Source organism: Tasmannia lanceolata, unplaced genomic scaffold (genome assembly GCF_043159265.1).
Source record: "Tasmannia lanceolata isolate RefF3 unplaced genomic scaffold, GAP_Taslan_0.1 ptg000025l, whole genome shotgun sequence".
In the NCBI taxonomy this organism is placed as follows: domain Eukaryota; kingdom Viridiplantae; phylum Streptophyta; class Magnoliopsida; order Canellales; family Winteraceae; genus Tasmannia; species Tasmannia lanceolata.
Window position 1 is genome coordinate 2,117,252 of NW_027518702.1, and position 20,005 is coordinate 2,137,256.

The 20,005-nt window shown below is 40.1% G+C and overlaps 1 protein-coding gene and 1 long non-coding RNA gene across 2 annotated transcripts; both read left to right on the forward strand.

The window, feature by feature from the left end:
* Window positions 1-2,366: 2,366 nt before the first annotated feature.
* Window positions 2,367-2,778, forward strand: LOC143857686 (uncharacterized). The gene is made up of 3 exons (XR_013238732.1): window positions 2,367-2,454; window positions 2,543-2,621; window positions 2,714-2,778. It is a non-coding gene; the product is annotated as an uncharacterized LOC143857686 (long non-coding RNA).
* Window positions 2,779-2,905: 127 nt separating this feature from the next.
* Window positions 2,906-3,579, forward strand: LOC143858246 (putative ubiquitin-like-specific protease 1B). Its single transcript, XM_077368902.1, has 3 exons — window positions 2,906-3,124; window positions 3,225-3,319; window positions 3,411-3,579. The coding sequence occupies exons 1-3, from the start codon at window positions 2,906-2,908 to the stop codon at window positions 3,577-3,579; spliced, it is 483 nt and encodes a 160-aa protein (XP_077225017.1).
* The last annotated feature ends 16,426 nt before the right edge of the window (window positions 3,580-20,005 follow it).

Here is a 20,005-nt window from a genome sequence, read left to right on the forward strand (position 1 = left end):
ATCTCTAATGTGGGCTTTTTTTTTAATTCTTTGTATCATGAATGAATTCAGTCTAGTTAGAAGGCAACATAATATGAATGAAATTATTTATTTGTATCTTGAATGAACTCATTCATTTGTTTCTTTAATGTGGGCGGTTTATAACTTTTTGATGATGTTTGTACAGACCTCGATATATTTGTTGATTTGTTATATGGCTAAGGGAGAAAGAAGGGAGGGGGGAAAGAAGGAAGGGAAGAAACCTGTAAGTGTACTCTATTATAGTTTACTATTTGATGTATTAGTAGTTCTTTTATGTTCATTGATGACTTAACCTATCATGCAGGTTAAAAACGTGCTGGCACGATGTTCGCCTGCATGTTTTACAGCTGCTATGGGGAGGATAAAGCTGAGGGAATGGCATAAGAATGCTCTGAAGATGACTCCCTTCAAGGATTTAATGAATTTAGAAGATGTGGTGATGCACAAGCCCCTAATCAGAGCACTACATTCTAATTGGAATGCACATACGAAGTCCTTTATTTTAGGGAGCATCGCAGTTCCCTTTGAAGCGACCGATGTTGCATTGGCGCTAGGCCTCTCACTGAGAGGACAAAGACTAAACGTAGCTAGCGTAATCCCTACTGACAAGAGGAATCCCCCTCCTCTTGTGCCGGGTTGGGTGTTTCCCAAAGCATCTGCGATGGCACCGGAGATTGAGAAGAAGATTATGAAGGTAGTGAACAGGGAGGACCAAGTGTCGATCGACGCAACAGTGAAGTATTTTCTCCTTCACCTATTTGCGACGGTCCTCTACACGCAGACCGCACATCGGGCAGACCAGATGTTCTGGCCCTACATAGAAGACCTGCAGAAGATAGGCGACTATGCCTGGGGCTACGCAGTATATGACTGGTTAGTTGAGTACCTGTCATCTGGAAAATACCTCTGCGGCTACTCTTTGGTAATTCAGGTATGGTGTCATTTTAGCTTCTTTAAATCATTATATGTAGTTTTTATATGTTCGCTAGTTATATGACGATTAGGTGTATTATGCAGGTGTGGCTCTATGAGCATACCAAATTATGGGTCCCAAAGAATCCAGAAGCCCGACCATGTCTACTGAAGTGGGAGTGGAATACTAAGTCCGGGTCGGAGGAGGAGCGGCCGAAGTATCAATGGATAAAAAAAAACGCATCAGTTGACATGAGGTGAGACATAACCAACATGATTGTTCATTAATTGTTGTTTTTAAATGAGGTTAGACAATGATAATAGGTTATTGAAATCATCAGGTGGTCGTCTCATTAACTCCGGATGGGGAGGATTTACGGTACCTGCCCTCAAGCTACCAGGTAATGCACTTTATATTGTAATCACGGTATTTCATCGCTTATTTCTCTCCTTACTGTCCTTTTATTATTTACTCTTTTTGTATGGCAGGAGGATGATGAGCCAGGTTCGATAGAGGGGCTTCTATCGCTGACGCATTCCCCTACGACCCCTGCATTTGCCAACCCACCCGAGAGACCAGAAAATGAGAGAGAAGACGACCCAATTGGTGGTGGTGACTTTAACGATCCTATGAGAGAGAAGACAAAATAGAAAAGAAGAGAGATGAGCTAAGAAAAGAGAGAGAGGAGTTAAGGAAGGACAGAGAGGGGAGAAGGAAGGAGAGAGATGAGCTAAGAAAGGAGAGAGAGGAGTTAAGGAAGGAGAGAGAGGAGAGAAGAAAGGAGAGGGAGGACATAAGCAACGCGAGGGAAGAAATAGGGAAGGAGAGGGAGCAGGTAGCAAAGGAGAGGGAACAAGTACAAAAGAGAAAAAATGAGCTGAGAAAAGAGAGTGAGGACTTTGAAGAAGAGAAATCTTCCTTTAGGAAGCAGACTGAAGAATTTAGGAAAGTGACGGAAGCTTTCGTAAAATAGAGGGAGGGGGTGAAGAAGTAATAGAAGAAAGGGTTGGTGCATTGGAGGAGGAGACAGTTGGTATAATGGGGATGGAGGGTGGCAGTGTTTTGGAGGAGAAGGATGGTGATGTGTTGGAGGAGGCTCGAGTTGGTGTATTGGAGGATTTAGTGGGGAAGGAGATTGAAGATGTGTTGAAGAAGGTGGCTCTCACCATTACTGACAGTCCTCTACAAGTTGTAGATGTCTTGGAAACGGTGGTTGTCACCATTAATGACAATCCTCTAGAGGTTGAGAGCACACCATTCATTATTAACATTAAGGACAACCCTCTGAAGAGGAAGCAGGCCGAAGCTCCTCCTATGGGTAGTACTGAAAAGGAAGTGAAACAGAGAACGACCAGGGCTATGACCAGGTTCAAACAATCACCCTTTGACGTGGAACCTCAAACCGATGTGCAGGAGACGAAGGCAGCCCCCAAGAAGGGGAAGCGAGCCCTTAGGGTGAAGAAGAATGGAGGAGGCAGGCGAAGCGCAGCTATTCAAAAGCTCATAAAGTATAATAAAAAGTACGTAAATGCGAGGTTGTAGCACATAGATTTATTTCTCCCGGTAATGCGAGTGTGTTGCAATTTTAACGGCTCTATGATTATGCAGCTTGGAAGTCATTACCTGCGACGATGGCGCGAATGACTTGTACGAACTCTAGAGCCTTAGAGGGTACCTTGCAACCTCTGTAAGTGGCATTGCACTCCTCTCTTCAAATTTGGTTCGCATTAGCACCAATAGTAGTTTTGAATTAAATTCGAATCCTTTTTTTTTGAACAGATAGTAGACATATGCGCGAAGGCCATTCACTCCAATTACCCTTTAACCGGTCAGAACTGAATTGCATTAGTCAGTTCGTCACTCCATGTAAGAGGGTTTCTCTACATATGCATGTTACATAATACCTTTATTTATTAATGTTCATTTCTTTTCAACTTAATATTTGCATACACGGTTGTTCAGGGGTATCTAATGGTTGGCCTTGAGCGGATGGATATAAAAAGAAAGCTGGAGGTCTGGGACGAGAAGAAGATGTTGGCCGTTGCTATTGGGGATGAAGATCTGACCCAATTGGATATGATCTTATTCCCGTTATGTCAAAACATGCACTGGGTTTTTCTCGGGGTTGACATGGTGGAAAAAGCCTTCGTCGAGTTCAATTCAGAAACGGGCATGAAATTTGAGGAATTAGTAGCACCGACGTAAGTAAAACACCTTTTGTATAACACCGTTTGATTGACACCCTAATTTATTTGTATAACACTGTATCACACCTTAATTTCTTTTTCAGATAGACTACATAAACCAGTATTTCAAGGATCGTGGTATGAATATAGATGAGTTTCCGTATGAACAGAGGAGTGATTGCGCACAGCAAGACAATGGGTTAGTCAGAATAGAAAGTTTATTGTAAAGTTGTTTAATTGTAACTTTAGTAAAAGTTTTCTCACTGCTTTTTTCATCATTTATTATGCAGGTTTGACTGTGGATTGTTTGTTCTACAATTCATCGACCATCTTTATCGCGGAGCCCCTTGGAAATTTGGCCCGGCAGACATCCCCGACATGCGTCAGGCTCTTTGTCAAAGATTTCTAAAGGGGGACTTTGGAGAGTGTAAAGTTAGCAAAGATGATCGTGATATGTAAGATGTTGTAGGTTGAGTTCTTGAATACGTTGTGTTTTGAGTTGTTGTAAATATTTTTTTTGGTGTAAAGGATTGGGACATTGTAAACATTGATCTACGGAAGTTGAATTGATAACCTGTTATCAATTGTAAGTGAAGTGTTGAACAAGCACCAATGTAATTTTTAGAAAATGTGTTTTGAGTTGTACACATTTTCTTTTGTGTAAAGGATTGAACGTTGTAAACATTGATCTACGGAAGTTGAATTGAGTTTTTGTTATGGAGATTCATTGGGTGTTTTAACTTGTACATATACAGGTTTGAGTTGTACATAAACATGTTTTGAGTTGTACACATTGTATCACTGAGTTGTTTGAAACCCATTACACATGTTTGGGATGTTGCTGAACAAGCACCATTGGGTGCTGATATCTGACAGCTACACAAGCACAATTGGGTGGTGAAGTAGGGAATGTTACTGTTTTTCAAATCTTAACCCTTAAGACTAAGCAGGGTCCCCCATTATTACTGGGAGTGTAATAAAATGGCGGTGCTCCGTGTAACAGAAGTTACCACGGAGCTTTGAAACAGGTCCCCCATTAGGCCTTTTTTTTTAAACACACAGAAGATCCCACGGAGCTCCGTCAATTTATACGGAGCTCCATGTAAATGCACAGAGCTCCGTGGGAGCTACTGTTATTTTTTAACAAAAGAGTACCACGCTCGGAGCTCCGTGATTTTCCGCAGAAGTCCGCACATGGAGCTCCGTATAGTTACACGGAGCTCCGTGCGAGATTTAAAAAAAACAGAAGTTCACACGGAGCTCCGTGAATTTCCATGGAAGTCCGCACACGGAGCTCCATGTAAATGCACGGATCTCCGTGCGAGATTTAAAAAAAACAGAAGTTTACAAGGAGCTCCGTCTAAATTTACGGAGCTCCATGCGAGCTTCTAGCTCGTTTTTAAAAACCGGGCCCTAGTGATGCCCTTTAAACTTCAACTTCCTTCAAATCCTTTTTCCCCCCTTTCTCTCTCCCTTCTCCAAATACACTTTTTCCCCGCTCTCTGTCTCCCTTCTCCAAATTCCCTTCTCCAAACCCAAAATCCACTCATTATCTTCCATCCAAACCCTTTTTTCTTCCCCAAATCTTCCCATTTTTTATTTTTCCCTCGCGTGCGGATGGCACGTGGTGAGCGCTCACGCAGTCGTCGCAATGACAATCCTTCTCGAAAAAGGGCTACAGAATCTGATCTAGAAAACCCTTCCCTCTTCGACAGTCCATCCACACGCGACACATGGAACAAGATTCGTAATCGGGGCATCCTAATGGGTAGGTACGTCGAACCTCTCATCAGTGAACGATTCAATCTCCATTATTGCTTCGATACCTTGGGTTGGACACCCATCCTTCAAATTAATGAACTTGTGTACCCCCGTTTAGTTAAGTTGTTATATGCGAATCTTCGCATCTCACCTTCAAATTATGTAACTGAAACCCGCGTGAAGAAAACTACCATCAAAATGGACCAAGGACAATTTAGTACTCTCCTAGGCATTTCATCGGCAGGCAACGACTACTACTTTAGGCCAGGTGATAAAATTGATACAACTAACGTTACTAGAGACACCGTTTATAGGACTATCACCAATGATTATGACCCAAACATCCCCGTTCGATCTGGTCATCTCAAACTTGCTGCAAAGATGCTTCATAATCTCTTTTTCAACAACATTACCCCTCGCGGTGGGCAGACTGATGCCTTGCGGCCCCTTGAGGCCTTCATCATTTATTGCATCTTAGAACATCGCCCTCCTGAATCTGGCAAACATTATCTTTCGTTTCATGAGCGAAGCCCCTCGACGAGCCCATTCGTCCATGCCCTATGGTATGCTTTTGACCCGAATCTTCAAGGGCTATCGTGTTCCTCTTTCTGGTGAGATGACCTACACTCCTACTGCTCCATTTGATGGACGATCCATCAACAGGATGGAGCTGGCTGTTGCACCAGAGATTGACGACGAGGAGCCCGACGATGAGGACGAGGCAGCTCATCATGTTGAGGAGGACGACGAGGCAGCTTAGCACGTTGAGGAGCAGGACGATCAGGCAACCACGAACATGGACAGTTCACAGGACCTCACTCGGGCAGCATGTACCCATTAGGATTTATTGGCCCTGCAGCAAACACTTGAGTGCTCTATGACCTCTCACTTCCAGCAGCTCCATACTCATAGATGATCAGTTTACATCATTTTGAGAGTACCTCTCCAGCGGTCAGTGGGGACAGTATCCAGGCAGTTCATCACACCCTTCACCTCCTTCAGAGCAGTAGTTGGATTATGCTCCTTTCATCACAGCGCTAGCCGATGTTCACTCATTTTGGGCTTATCGCTGCTTTTGATATTATGGTTGATCTGTATAGGCTACATAGGTTATCTTTGTATGTATGGTAGACATAGTTAGCAGTATACTCAGCTATGTTTTGATGAGTATGGAAGTATGTTATGTATGGCCTTTCTCCTTATATGACATGCGCATTGCCTATGCTCTTCAGCTTGTATGGTTTTATATTGCTTGGGCTGCTTACATTTCCTATCTTGGCTTATATTCCCAATGGTTCAACAAGTACTCCCAATTAATTGTCTTGATGATTAACATGCTCAATTTGCTCAACAAGTACTCTCAAGATTGCTCACCAAAGGCAAAATGATTCAAGTTCAAGTCAATTAAAAAAGCATGAGGAAGGCAAGATCTTAGCAAGTGCAAGAGAAAACCTCAAATCAATCTTGAAACATTTTTTTTTGTATTTACAAAAAGTGACTACATATATTCATTTCATCCACAAAAGAAATGATTACTTACATCAAGCCCCTACAAAAAAAACGGAGCTTGATTACATCAAAAAATGAGTATACAAATATTCAATTCATCTACAAAAGAAATGATTACTTACATCAAGCCCCTACAAAAAGAACGGAGCTTGACAAGATACACCCGACCTTTTGAATATAGGTGTAGAAGCCCCAATAGCACTATGGTCAGCAAGCTGCGCTACGATAGGAGTTTCTTTGCAAGTTCTTTTGTTGTGACCAAGCTGTCCACATTTGCTGCACTTGTAATTTAATCCACTCTGCAATTCGTGATCCGTTCTTCTCGTTTGCGGCCTTCTAGGTGGTCGTATTGGACGTGGCGGTATTACTTGCATGAAAGGTTCGAGAGAGACCTACCATTGGGTGTGATCTAATGTGGGGTACAACACCTCATCATACGTCTGCCAATATCGGTCCACTTTGTAGCAAGGCTTACAGAAGGAATACGGATTCTTTTCTTTTGTGATGGCAATCGCTGCCATGGCATGTCCGCATGGTAGCCCGATCGTTTGGAACACACGACAACTGCACGTTTGAAGATGCAAGTTTACAGAATCTTGAATTTGAACGGATCGTACTTCGAAAACATGTAAACCAGCTCGATATGCCACATACTGCAGGATTTCTTCCTTTTCCAATCTGATATGTTTTTCTGCATAATTGGTTAACTGTGTCCGCCACTCATCACCATATACCCGACGTTTCTAAAAGAAGGCAGAAGTCTTCCATCTAGTGTGCTCCACCAATGATGCAATCGGCAATTTCCTAGCATTCTTCAAGACTGCATTCAACAACTCCGATCTGTTGGTTGTAATGACATCATATCTATCTCCCGTAAAATAAAAACTAGCCCAGCTTTCCTTCAAAATTGCGCTTATCCACTTGTGAGCATTTTCATTCCTTGCCTTAATTTGATCCATGGTATCTTTAAAAACACTCTCCCTCAAAGAGTGGGCAGCTCTCCAAAATAACCTCTTAAGTAGGACATCTTTGAACTCGGAGTAGAAATTGGCGGCGAGGTGACACATGCAGTAACTATGATGAGCTTGATAAAACACAAGCTTTAACATAAACTAAAGTTATCACGTTTTTCGACATGGTCAGATTTCGAGCGTGTTTGATTCGGCATAGTGACCAGTGTGGGAAGTGAAAGCGGGAAGCGAAGGCTCTCAGGAAGCGGGAGACATCAAAGGTTCTAGAAGCATCAAGGGAATCAATAGGGAAGTGTGAAATAACAGTTGGGTTTTGTGGAAATAACAACAAAGGCCCTCCATGTTTGAGATGTTAGGCTTAGCACAGTTGGGTATTAAAACCGGCCTCCAAAGTGTACCAAAGATAGTTGGATTTGGTGGAAACGGCCTCCTACAAGTTTTTTCAAACTAAATACAGTCGAGGCAACAAAAGGGAATCCGAGAGAATCTGGTGGTGGAGGGGTAGTCTGAGATGCCTTTGCAAAGGTTATAATAGCCTATTTTGTATTATGAAAAAAGTACTAATATGATAGTAGAAACAAGAGCGCTTCTCGACGGCCTTAGGATTTGAAAATGAACTCGGCAACTTAAGAGGGGGTGAATTAGGTTTAAAAACTTTTATTGTATTTAAAAACTTAGCTTTATCAAAACACCTTTTAAAACCTTGTTAATAATTATTTTATCCCTAGTTACTTTGAGGATGTAAAGAGTAAAGTTAAAGATATTACCAAGAAGTAGAAGCAATGAGAGATATAGCAAGAACCGCACCACAATGAATGCCAAGATTTATAGTGGTTCGGTCTTCTCAAAAGACTTACTCCACTCTTCCAAGTTTGTCGTCCTTGGGTTTCTTCACTATTCCGAACACCACACTACGGCCGGGTCCGAGGCCTCCTTACAAACAACTGGTCTTCAAACTCTCCAAGGGTCACAACCCTTCTTTTACAACGAGATGAAGAAGTGAAAACTCACTTGCCTCTCTTTTAGGCTAGTACAAAGATAGAAGATAATAGATTAACTCTTGTCTTACTCAATACACAAACCCCTAATGAATCTCTCTTGAAGAATAAAAGTAACGGCACTAAAGAGTAGTTAATGTTGACTCTCTTTCAATCAATAGGCAAAGGAAGTGTAGGTAGGAGTTAAGGCTTGATAATTGATGCTCAAAATTACAAGAGTTGTTTTTTTAGGGTTTTTAATGATGTATATGTATGAGTGTCACAAAAGAAACATTAGTTTTTTGTCTTAACGGGCATCGTGGATGAAGTCCGGACGTCCGACAAATAGTGTCGTTTGAAATTCCAAAGCGCGCCCAATTCCGTCAAGGACGTCGGCCGATTTCCCAGACGTCCGGCATTTGCTCGATTAAATTTTGTTTTCAAAACAATTCTTAGACTGACATCCGCCAATTTCTTGAACGTCCTCAATTCTCTCGTTATCTAAAATTGATTATTCAGGTTTTAGACGGACGTCCAACAAACTTCTGGACATCCGTAATTTCCTTGGAAATCAAAACTTATATTTCTGAGGGGAATTTTCAACGGACTTTGAACCTACTTTGGGGAGTGTTTTTCCTAGACATGTCCAAGGTTAATTGGGGACTCCCTAAGTGCCAAAACCATTCAATTCAAACAAGAGAGATTCTACAATATGGATTCACTTAACTAATCTTCTCTTCTTGTCGTCTTGAATCTTCATTAGTCTTCATGAGTCTTCGAACTTCATTTGACTCCAAATGTGTGTGCATCAAGGTTCCATGGGTCTCTTGTAATGTCCGAGTCGCCTTGCTTGAATGTGATGTGTTATACCTGGTAACTTCACAGGCAAGCAACATCAGGTGTGATAAATCAATGTGGGTTTGATTCCAATCAAAACTTAGTGTTCGATAGCCGTTCGACTTACAATCTACCCCTTTTTGATTGATGGCAAACCCAGATTGATTGAGAGAAATGAGAATAATTATAAAGTTAGTTTTGCTCCCCCTCAACTGAAGCTCCCCCCTGAATGGTAGCCATTTGAGACTTGGGAGGCTTCCATTTTTACATCAATCAATACTAACAGTTCTCCCCCTTTTGACATAAGCAAAAAGGGAGCAATAGATATAGATCCGAAGAACTAATAAGTAAAATAGCATGTTGCAGCACATATCCATGTGATAAGAAAGAGATATTCAATCAAAACATACCAAGTGACCACGACATGATAGGAATATGGATAATATCGATGGAAATAGTGAAAGATGATTAGAGTTCCTATACCAATAACATACCAAACCAAAATGAGGAGCCATTGGGCACCTCAAGTAGTATCAAGTGTTACGTGCAGAAAAGTAAAAAAAAATAGTATGTGAACCTGATTAATACATGTCAACAGATAACTTAAAATTAAATAAAGCACAAATGATAAAAAGGGCATGTAAGAAACAACACAACAGGACCCGAGGTCCTAATCCTCTGATGGTGGTGATGGTGGCGGATAGAAACGCCCCTGAAAAGCGGTAAAGTCCTCCTGAAGATGGGCAACATCAATAGACAACGACTCAATTGACCCCGAGAGGCTGTCATGCTGGGCCTTGTTCTCCAATCGCAGTTGCTCCACAGAGTGCTGGAGCCTATTATAGTGATGCAAGAAGGAACCTTGGAGACCACGGTACAGAATGTCGAAATCACGAGCCGTGCCTGTGAACTTGGGAGGCGTATGACCACCGGTGTAGGAATACTGTGGAGGAGAGGTACGTAAGTAACTGGAAGAGCGGTGGTGTTGTCCTCATCGTGGGTGTCCTCAGGAGCATCCGAGTCGACATGCGAAATAGAGGAATCAGAAAGAACCTGAGGAATACGCATACGACAAAGGGTGGTTTTGTCTATATCGATAGAGGCAGGAGAAGTCTTTTCATTTTCAAGGTCAATTTCAAGATAAGTAAAAAGACGATTGAGTAGAAGGCCATAAGGAAGATGGGTGTGTGCCTTTGTTTGAACACGAGATGTGGCGGAAAGTGATATACGCAAGGTTGACAGGGGTATAGTGAGAAGGACAAAGGTCATAAACACCTCGAGAGGGCCTACTTCATCCTTGCAACTGGCCCTAGGAGTGATGTTACTGTAAATGAGCAGGTGGTATAGTGGATGGGTCGTAGGCTTTGCAAATGGCACTATAGACGGTGGACGGTGGAATGCCAGTGGAGGCAATGCCATCATCTGCCCAAAAATAAATATCCCCGTCATTTGAAAGGTAAAAAATGTTTGCAAATTTAGAAAGGGTGAGTTTAACCCTACGGTGCTTAACTTTTGAAATCAGAATTACGTTTTCTATGGAAACTCGGAGATTTGTGAAAAAATCATAAAATAAAGAGGGACATGCATACCATGGATCTTCATATGTAAGGATGCCTTCCCATCCGAGAGTGGTGAACTGCTCTACGAGAGGGAATCATGAGTAGGCAATCGTGTCGACGCGGCAACCGCTAAGGATTTTCCTACGGGGGATTTGTTGAATCATGAGCTTGGAATACGTCTCGGGTTGACATGGAGGAGGAGAGGGAGACCGATCGTGGTCCCTAACTCTTTTTCCCTTGTTTCGTCCTCAGGAAGATCCTTCGTCGGGAGTAGTGCGAGTGCGAGGCATGATGAACACGCGTAGAGAAAGAAGAACGGAGAGAAAAGGACGGAGAATAGGAAGTACAATTGCCGGACGCTCGTCGCCGGAGGAAGAAGAATCCCGAAGGAAGTAAAAGAACAAAGAAAGAGTTAAATGTAAAAATGAGGTAGAAAGTGAAAAAATGAAGTTTTTATAGGCTTTGTCCGCTGGGCGAGCGCCTCCTCCGCGCATCGCCGAACGTCCGACAGATTGCAGACGTTCGCCAACTAGAAACAGTGCATTTTGAATTTTTGACCATTTTGGTTGATTCTGTCATGGTTTTTGGACATTTCAAGATGAGAACATACATATAGTGTCATGTGAAGAATGTTATATCATATAGAACCACATGCACTTGATTTTAAGATAAAAATAGCCAAGGAGACTTGCACAAACAATCCACAATATGATCCATAAGGACTTTTTTCATTCACTCCGGTTCCAACTAGTTCCTATGACCAGAGTATGGTCGCCATCCCACTCTCCATCCCACGATTTGGGGCACGATCCCAAATGTGGTTCGTCCGTGACCCAGATCACCAAACATGGCAATCTGAAGGAGAGAAAGAGAGAGAAGCACATACAATGAGAGAGAGAGAGAGAGAGAGAGAGAGAACTACAAATTTAATATATTTTGGGTTTGATTGGAACATGAATTTTCTTTTTGAAAAAACACGCATGGCATACATGAGGTTTTTTTATTTTGCGTATTAAATGTATGTAGTATATACTATTGAATGATATTCTTGAAAAAATATATGATGCTAGGGAAACTGAGCGTAGGACCTAAAATGGCACCGAACAATTGGGATGTCAGCACATAATCAAAAGTGACACGAGACAACCCGTAGATTTTGGAAAATACCAAAATCTAATCTTTTTTGGACATATGACACATTCTCATTGTAGGTTCCCTACTCAGTGGTACTCTCAGTCTCCATATCATTTTCCTATGTGTGTGTGTCTAGTGTGTGTGTGTGTGTGTGTGTGTGTGTGTGTGTGTACTAGAGCGACCTGAATTAGCGCTTCAAACTGACCTGCGACCCCAAATAGCGGGCCAATTTAGCTTACTATCATCGGAGTGCATACCAGGCTACCATCATACCTCGTACCGGAATGAACCGTGTTCTAGGTAATATGAATCCAAAGAAAAACATGGCGCTCAAAGAAAGATGTACTAGATCAACGTTGAAATTCCCATCTGCGATAATAATTCAAAGAAAAATCAGTCCATATATATTTGAGCAACAAAATCAGAAGATCAGTTAAACATAATCAGGAATCATAGCTCAATGATTGAAATCCTTTGAAGTCCCTCATAATTTACCATAATAAACCACCACATGTACATCAGTTACAGATCAAACAATAAATTATGAAGAAAGACATCTCAAATAAACACAAATTCAACATTCATATGAAGATGAATAGACAGTTAGATGTAGTATATACATGTTGTTTATTTGTTCCATAGATGAATTTGTGTTTGATTTTCCGTTTATTTTAATATAAATCTCTCATGTCATCAAGATTTTTTGGTTGATTTCAACACCTGAGGAAATTGATATTTTCGTTAATTTCTGGTTGTTATCTATAATCGTTATGAAAATCTTTATTTGCAATACCATACATGTCTATCAGCCACGACATTTGCTTACAACCAAAGTAACACTTTTTCATTTCTAATTTCAAGACCTGTTAAAGAATACCATACATGTCTAGGGTCACACAAGAGATTAATAAAACTTACAATTCCCTTGCTTAATCGACATAACAAAACTCAGCGATAATGAAAATAGACCTATTTAAAGCACTCAAATGATGAAAGAAAAGTAGAGATCTCGAAAACTTAACACGTTGAGAGAGCTTGGTGATGACAAATCCTTGAATTGGAAAGAGAGAGACGAGGGAGAAAGGAAGTAGTGACCTACTCAAAAATTAGTAGCTCAATGCTATCAAGGAACCACATGTTGCCACCACAAGTCCCTTCATCCATCTAGTATGTGTGTAGCCTCCTTCCTTAGACTGAAAATAATTTCCAAACATGTAGCCCCTTTGCTAGAAAAATCTTCATTTTCCTTAAGGTGCACCCTTTTTCACTTCAAGATCTTGCTTCTTCCCTTGGATTTCCGATCAAAGGAAGATGGGATCTGTATGATTAAAAGTAGACCTCACGCGCGCACACCATATAAAATCTCACCACGCATACGCATACGCACACACACGCACACATGGAATTTTATCTATAGGACTATCTTTTGTTAATGAGACAACTCCCTTGGTTTACATCTAATTTAGTTTTAATAATGAGACAGATAACCTTGTTTTACATATCTAAGTGAGCCGTCTCATGATGGTCGTGAGGCTATCAGTAGTCTTATCAAAACCATACTAGTGACACATATATAGGGTGATATATGCCATTAAACTAGTTAGCTCGCGCCGAACTAATGATACTAGCTGAAGGGTTTTCTACCAGCTAAATGTCAACTACTACAATTCGTTGGTCAATATCGAACAGTTGCCCTTATGCCATTAATCTGGTTAGCTAGCACAGAAAAATTATCCTGGTTGAAAGGGTTTGTACCCACTAAATGCCTACCACGCTGAACTGATGATCCTAAGGCTATGTTTGTTTCGACGTAATATGGATGTAAAACAGTTTTTTTGCTCATTTTTTATTGTAAAAATAGGCCTAAAATTTGTTTTTACGCCCATTTTACATAGAAAGAAACGGAGCCTAAGTGAAGGTTTTTTACCAACAAAATGTCAACCACTATAGGATTCCTTAGTCAATATCAGACGGTTACCCTTTACACCATGACTAGACCTAAGTGCAAAATGGATCATCTTAAAATCGTCAAGATCAAATGGTTACTATAACCCATATCACTCTAGTGGTGAACCAATCAAATCAACAGTTGTGATCACCACACATGCAACATGTCTCGTGGGCTCGGAAAGGATAAGGCCGCTTTGTCAAAATGGGTAACAAAAAATCACGGAAAAATACACGCATGTAGTGGATTAAGATTTTCCGTCTGCTTGCTGTGTATCTTCTTCTATTGCGTCCCTTCAAATATAGCATCTCTATACACCTCATCTCTTAAAGACCAAAATCTCTCTAAATTTACTTACCAAACATATACTATTCATTTTATTTTACCGTTAACCTAAATAAGAAAGAATATTATCAGGAAATCCATTTGTTAGATTTGCCACCCTTTTCTCCTACTATAAAAATTGAAAATCCGCTCTCAACAGACTCACACTTCCTCTAATTTGGCCTTTGAATCTTACCACCAAATCTATCAGAGATGGACTCCGATCAGCTTTCTCTTCAATCCGACGCAAATGACAATCTGACGAACTGCTTACCAGAATCTGAAACATCCGTGGAGGATTCCGGCGACCTATTCATGACTCCTCCTAGCACAAATCTCGAGCAGCAGGATTCCTTAGGGGAGGAAGGTGTATGGTCGTCTGTGAGTTCTACAAGCTCCGTCGGGGGAGTTGTAGGGGCTCTGGTGACTCCAGTCACGAAGAGTGACAAGACACCGGATTGGTTGCCAGCGGGATGGCATATGGAAGTGAAGGTTAGAAGTTCCAGCAAGAACGCAGGGGCAAAAGACATGGTATTCTATCTTTGAATTATTTTTTTCTGTACAACTCTTATTACTTTTTTTGTAAATAGAAACTCTTTGAAAGTAGATATTTTGATGTTGTTCTTTGCTTCTGCATGATGTTTTTCTTGTTATTTCAGGGGTTGGATAATTAGAGAGGTTATGTGCTTCTATTATTCTCTAGATCTTTTATATATTCTTTAAGTTTCTTCTATTATTATTTAGATCTTTTATATTCTTTAGGTTTCTTCTATTAATCTTTAGATATTTTATATTCATTAATTTTCTTCTATCTAATCTTTAGCATTACGAAGACATGACAATGGCGATGTTAGTAATGGTACCATGAAAAATTACTTTAATTATGTCCCGATCTTAGGTGTGTACGTTTTTCAAAATACAAGCTTTAACATAGACTCAAGTTGTCTGGTTTTCAAACTTTACCAGTTGTCATGGTCGGATTCTAGCCTTGTTTGGTCACAGTCCCCGATCGCTTGAAGCTTTAAAATCCATTTGAGCGTGTTTGGTTGAAAGGCATAGACTTGGAGAGTAGTGAAATACGTAGTCAACTGGAAGGAGACAATCATTGGATTTGCCTGGAACTCTCCTTGGATAATAGAGGTAAGTAACGTTTAGTTGTCTACGTCATATATTTGTATTAGGGGGTGTCATTACCAATATAGATATATAAAGTTGGGGCTCTTATATCTTATATTCCTAGTGGCAGCACTTTATATAAAATATTAGAGTGTATTAAGTATTAGAAAATAAGTCTATCACCCGATTTTTCTTACAATCTCACCACCCCTTATCACCCTGGCATAAATTTCATTTATTTTTTAACATCTAATATTGAGACTCTGAGAGAGACAAGGAGAGGGTTATCCTTGTAGCTCAATGACTGAGGCTTTGTATCTCAACTTTGAGGTCGCACGTTTGATCCTAGCTTACCTGCCAAAAAAAGGAGAGCGTGGGAGGAAAGAGATGTGTTGTCTTAGCTGTTGTTCTCCACATGATTCCATACATGATAGAGTTGGAAACTAACAAGTGGTTTGAATTGCTATTTGGTATGATAAAGGTTGGGAATGTGCTATGTATCTATTTTGGGGTTTGTGAAAATAGAATTTAATTGGATATTGCTTGGTATGATGATGATGACGACAGTATTTGAATTATTTACCATTTATGGAAGGTGCATTATATTTACAGTGGAAAGATGTTGAACTAAAGGTAAATGTTGGTGGGCTTGTTGCTATATTTTTGGCAGATATTTGAACCTCTTAGAAATGGAAAAAGTCATAACGGCTGCAGCTTAGCATGATGAAATGTATGGACTACTATCTAGTTTACATGTATTTTAGGTTAATGAAAATCGACTTCAGCTGGATATTGGTCTATATGATCATTATGAAACAATTTGAATTTATATAATGAATATGTGGAGACACCTCATTTTGAAAAAAAAACTGGACTAATGATGAGTTGTCGCGATGATAAATCCTAATGATGACATTTGGCACCGCTCTAGGGAGCCTTAGCCTTTATTTATAAAGGGTGAAAATGGTGTAACAAACTCCTATCCAACATGACACCAAACCCTACTCCCCTACCCCTTTTGAGTTCCTTCTTGCCAAAACTAGCTTACCAATGGGGCCACGTGCCAGTCACACTGATCCTACGGGATCTGACCAAGAGAATCGGATAACAGAAGCTTCTGGTTTTGTCCCGAAAGAAACCCTGACTGACGGAAAGAACCCTAACCATCCATCCCCCTTTCAATGATTTCCCTTTTGGCCAAAAGACAGATTACCCACGGGGCCACGTGCCAGTCACATTGATTCTGTGGGATCTCACTGAGAGAATCGGATAACAGAAACTTCTGGTTCTCTCCTGAAATAAACCCTAAGCTAACAAAAAGAACCCAAACCAAAGGCAGGAATATCCTAAAGCCTTTGAACCAGTCTGGACCTCGATCCCAAACGCTCAACCAAGAAACCAAATGAGAACCAACAATTTCTTGTTCCTCCTAGAAGGAACCCTAGAACTGCTGAAAATTATCAGAAACTACTGGAAATCACCAGAAACTACTTACCCCTACCCAGACCTCATTCCCGGGGCATTAGGGTTAGTCTAAAACTCGATCCCATAGGTCTGACTAGGAAACCTATTAAAAACCAAGAATTCCTGGTTTCTTCCGATTTCTCCTAAAAAAACCTAGAACGACCAACCGCTTCCCGGAACACTCACGGAGCCTTAGGGCTAGTCTCGACCTTGATCCCGGAGGCTTGGCTAAGAAAATCGGAAAATAGAAGCTTCCGATTTTCTTCCGAAAAACCCTAGAAATGACCGGGAATCGCTGGAAAGCAACAAAACCAAGAAAAAACCCTAAAAGGACCTTATTGAACCCCTTTCATAAGGCCCAATCGGCCCAGACTGATAGCACTCCGAAATCAAGGCAACATAGACCCACATCAGCCAGAACCCAAAAACCGGTCATTTTCAACTTCTATACATACAAACTAAGGTATTAGTTAAAATAGATCCATGAAATACTCTTCCAGAAAAGGTTTCTGAGATAGAAAGATAAAATCTTTTCTCTGAAAACTTCGGAAATGTTTGGAAAAAGCTTTTGGCGGAAGGCGGTTTCCCTCGGAGTGCGGAAGCCCTGAAGGATTTTAGCGGCAACGAATCGGAGTTATTCAACCCTTGGTAAGATTACATTTGTTTATTATTGTTTTAGTTTAATTAATTAGCTTAATTAGTTCAGTTAATTAGCTTAGCTTAGTTTAATTAATTAGCTTAGCTTAGTTTAATTAATTAGCTTAGTTAATTAGTTAGTCTAGTAATTAATTAGTTTAGTTAATTAGTTAATTAGCTTAGTTAATTAATTACCTTAGCTTAATTAGTTAGATTTATTTGGCTAATTAATTAGATTAGTTCAATTAATTATCTTAGTTAGTTAATTAACTAATTAACTTAGTTAATCAATTAGCTTAGCTTGATTAATTATCCTAGCTTAATTAATTAATTGATTAGCTTCGCATAATTAATTAGATCAACCTAAATTAACCTACTTAGCTTAGGACAGCTAAGAGAGGGTAGCCCTAGGGTACGGGGATCCTTCGGCCCTAAACCCTAAAGCACCAAAATCCCCGAATTAGGCCTAACACACAGGAGGAACTCTCCCTTTGTCTTTCCTTTCCCGATCATCCTCTTGGTCCTTTTGTAGGACTTAATTGTGGGGATCGAGCTTCGTGGAAATGACTGACAGAGAAGGAACCCTCCCACCAATAACAGGTTCTTCAATTCCTCTCTCCCTTCCTTATCACTCTCTCCAGTCCCGTGGTGCACTGAAGGAAAAGACTGATGAAGGGGGGACCTTCTACAGCTGTATCTTTTTCAAAAAAAATATAATCCCTCATTCCCTCAATGCTTTCGGAACAACTTGAAGGGCACATCACCTTTCAATGTGATGTTGCATTCCATTCGAGACCCGAAATCAGCTTAATTGCTAACCAAGAGCCGGGATCTGTGAATATTCAAATTCTTCTCCAATCACTTTAAAGCTTGCATAAATTCCAATGTAAAGCCAAAGAGACCGGATTCATCCGGGCAGGGGCGGTGCCTAACTCCTTCCACTCCTGTAACGACACCCTTACTCAAATCAGTTAGACCAAACCTTTTTAAACAAAGTAAAAATGGGTCCTAGGCCCTAACCTAGGTGGCGACTCTGAATTATGAAGTTTGGTCTACTCTCAATTCTTTGGAATTGGGAGTAGGACAAACTTCTCTGACCAAACACACCCAAGAAACAAACTGGCCTGCCCGCCGCGAACTTGGAAGTTACTCCCTCCACCGGGACAAACCTTGCGCCTCTATAGACCGGATCTCACCTCCCGAGGTCCGCGATTTTTCTTGCCTCCACAATATGGAAACTGCATAATATTTGTAGCAATCATCTGGAGAAAAATATTCTCAGGTTTCCTGTGGTCCTTTGCCAAATACCGAATGTGATAGAAATGGAAATTGTCAGTTAGTTAGATTTGCAGTTTGATACCATAAAATGTGTGGAATGGTACCTAGATTGCATCTATTTTAGGTTAGTGGAGAGAAAATACTGATGAATATTGGTTAGTTTGATCATGACGACAAAATTTGAATTTGTAAACATATGTGAAACTGCATTATATTTACGACAGAAAAATATGTTGAGCTAAAGGTAAATGTTATTGGTTGCGTTGGTGTTCCTATCCAGATTTCAAATGTGATAAAAATGGAATCTGCCAGCTAGGGTCACACTTTGGTATGCTGAAATGTATGAAATGCTCTAGCTTACATCTGTTTTAGGGTAGTGAAGAATGAATTTAGCTAAATATTGATTGGTCTTTTTTATATCTTTTTTGCGTTAGTGAAGACTGAATGTACCTGAATACTAGTCAATATAATCATAAAGAAAAACTAAAATATTTGCGATATATGGGAATTTCATTATATCCTTCATTAAGTTTTCTTCAATAGAATTTTAGATCTAGTTTACATTAGTTCTTTTATTTGGTCATAACAGAATATTTTTCTACGGAGGCTCGAATAGGAAGTGACAATTGCTATCTCTATTGTTAGGAGTATCAAAAGATGCAATTATGTGTAAACTTTTCCAACCGAAATATTTATCTACTTTAATGTATGGGTATTATGTCCTTGGAGTGTAATACTTCTATGAGATTGATATGTGAATGATGTTTTGATAATGTGATGAACTCACCTTGTTATACAATTCCCAAAAGGCTCCCAGCAACCAATCAGAGAACTCTAAAGCAACTTAAGTTGTCTTGTAATCAAAACATGGTCTTACAGATATCAGTAGCCTAGTTTTAATGTAGAGGCATTATATCCTTTGAATTAACAAATATAAACATTTAGGGTTTACATCTAATGAGAAAGCTGGCAATACCAATCGTGTTTTGAAAACCAGAATATTCATCACACAAAACTCACAACTTGAATTTAATTGCTATTAAACTAAATATGTACAGAGCAATCAATTAAACTAATTATGTGCAGAGCTATCTTTGATCCGTGAAAGTTGATGTTGAACTAAATTCTTCAAGCCTTTTTTATCAGAAAATCAATAAATTAATAACTTGTTTGTCTTGTTTATGAGGAAAGATTGAGTGTGAAGCGTCCACACTAAATTACAGCATGAGAAATGTTTCCTGGAATTGGGATGCTGTGGCTAAAAAGCTTGAGAAATTTATTGAGTTCTTTATTATTTCTATGATCAAAGGTTCCAATCAATGGAGGCTTTTGATATTTATGGTCAGATTGCATAATATGTGTTTTGCTTTT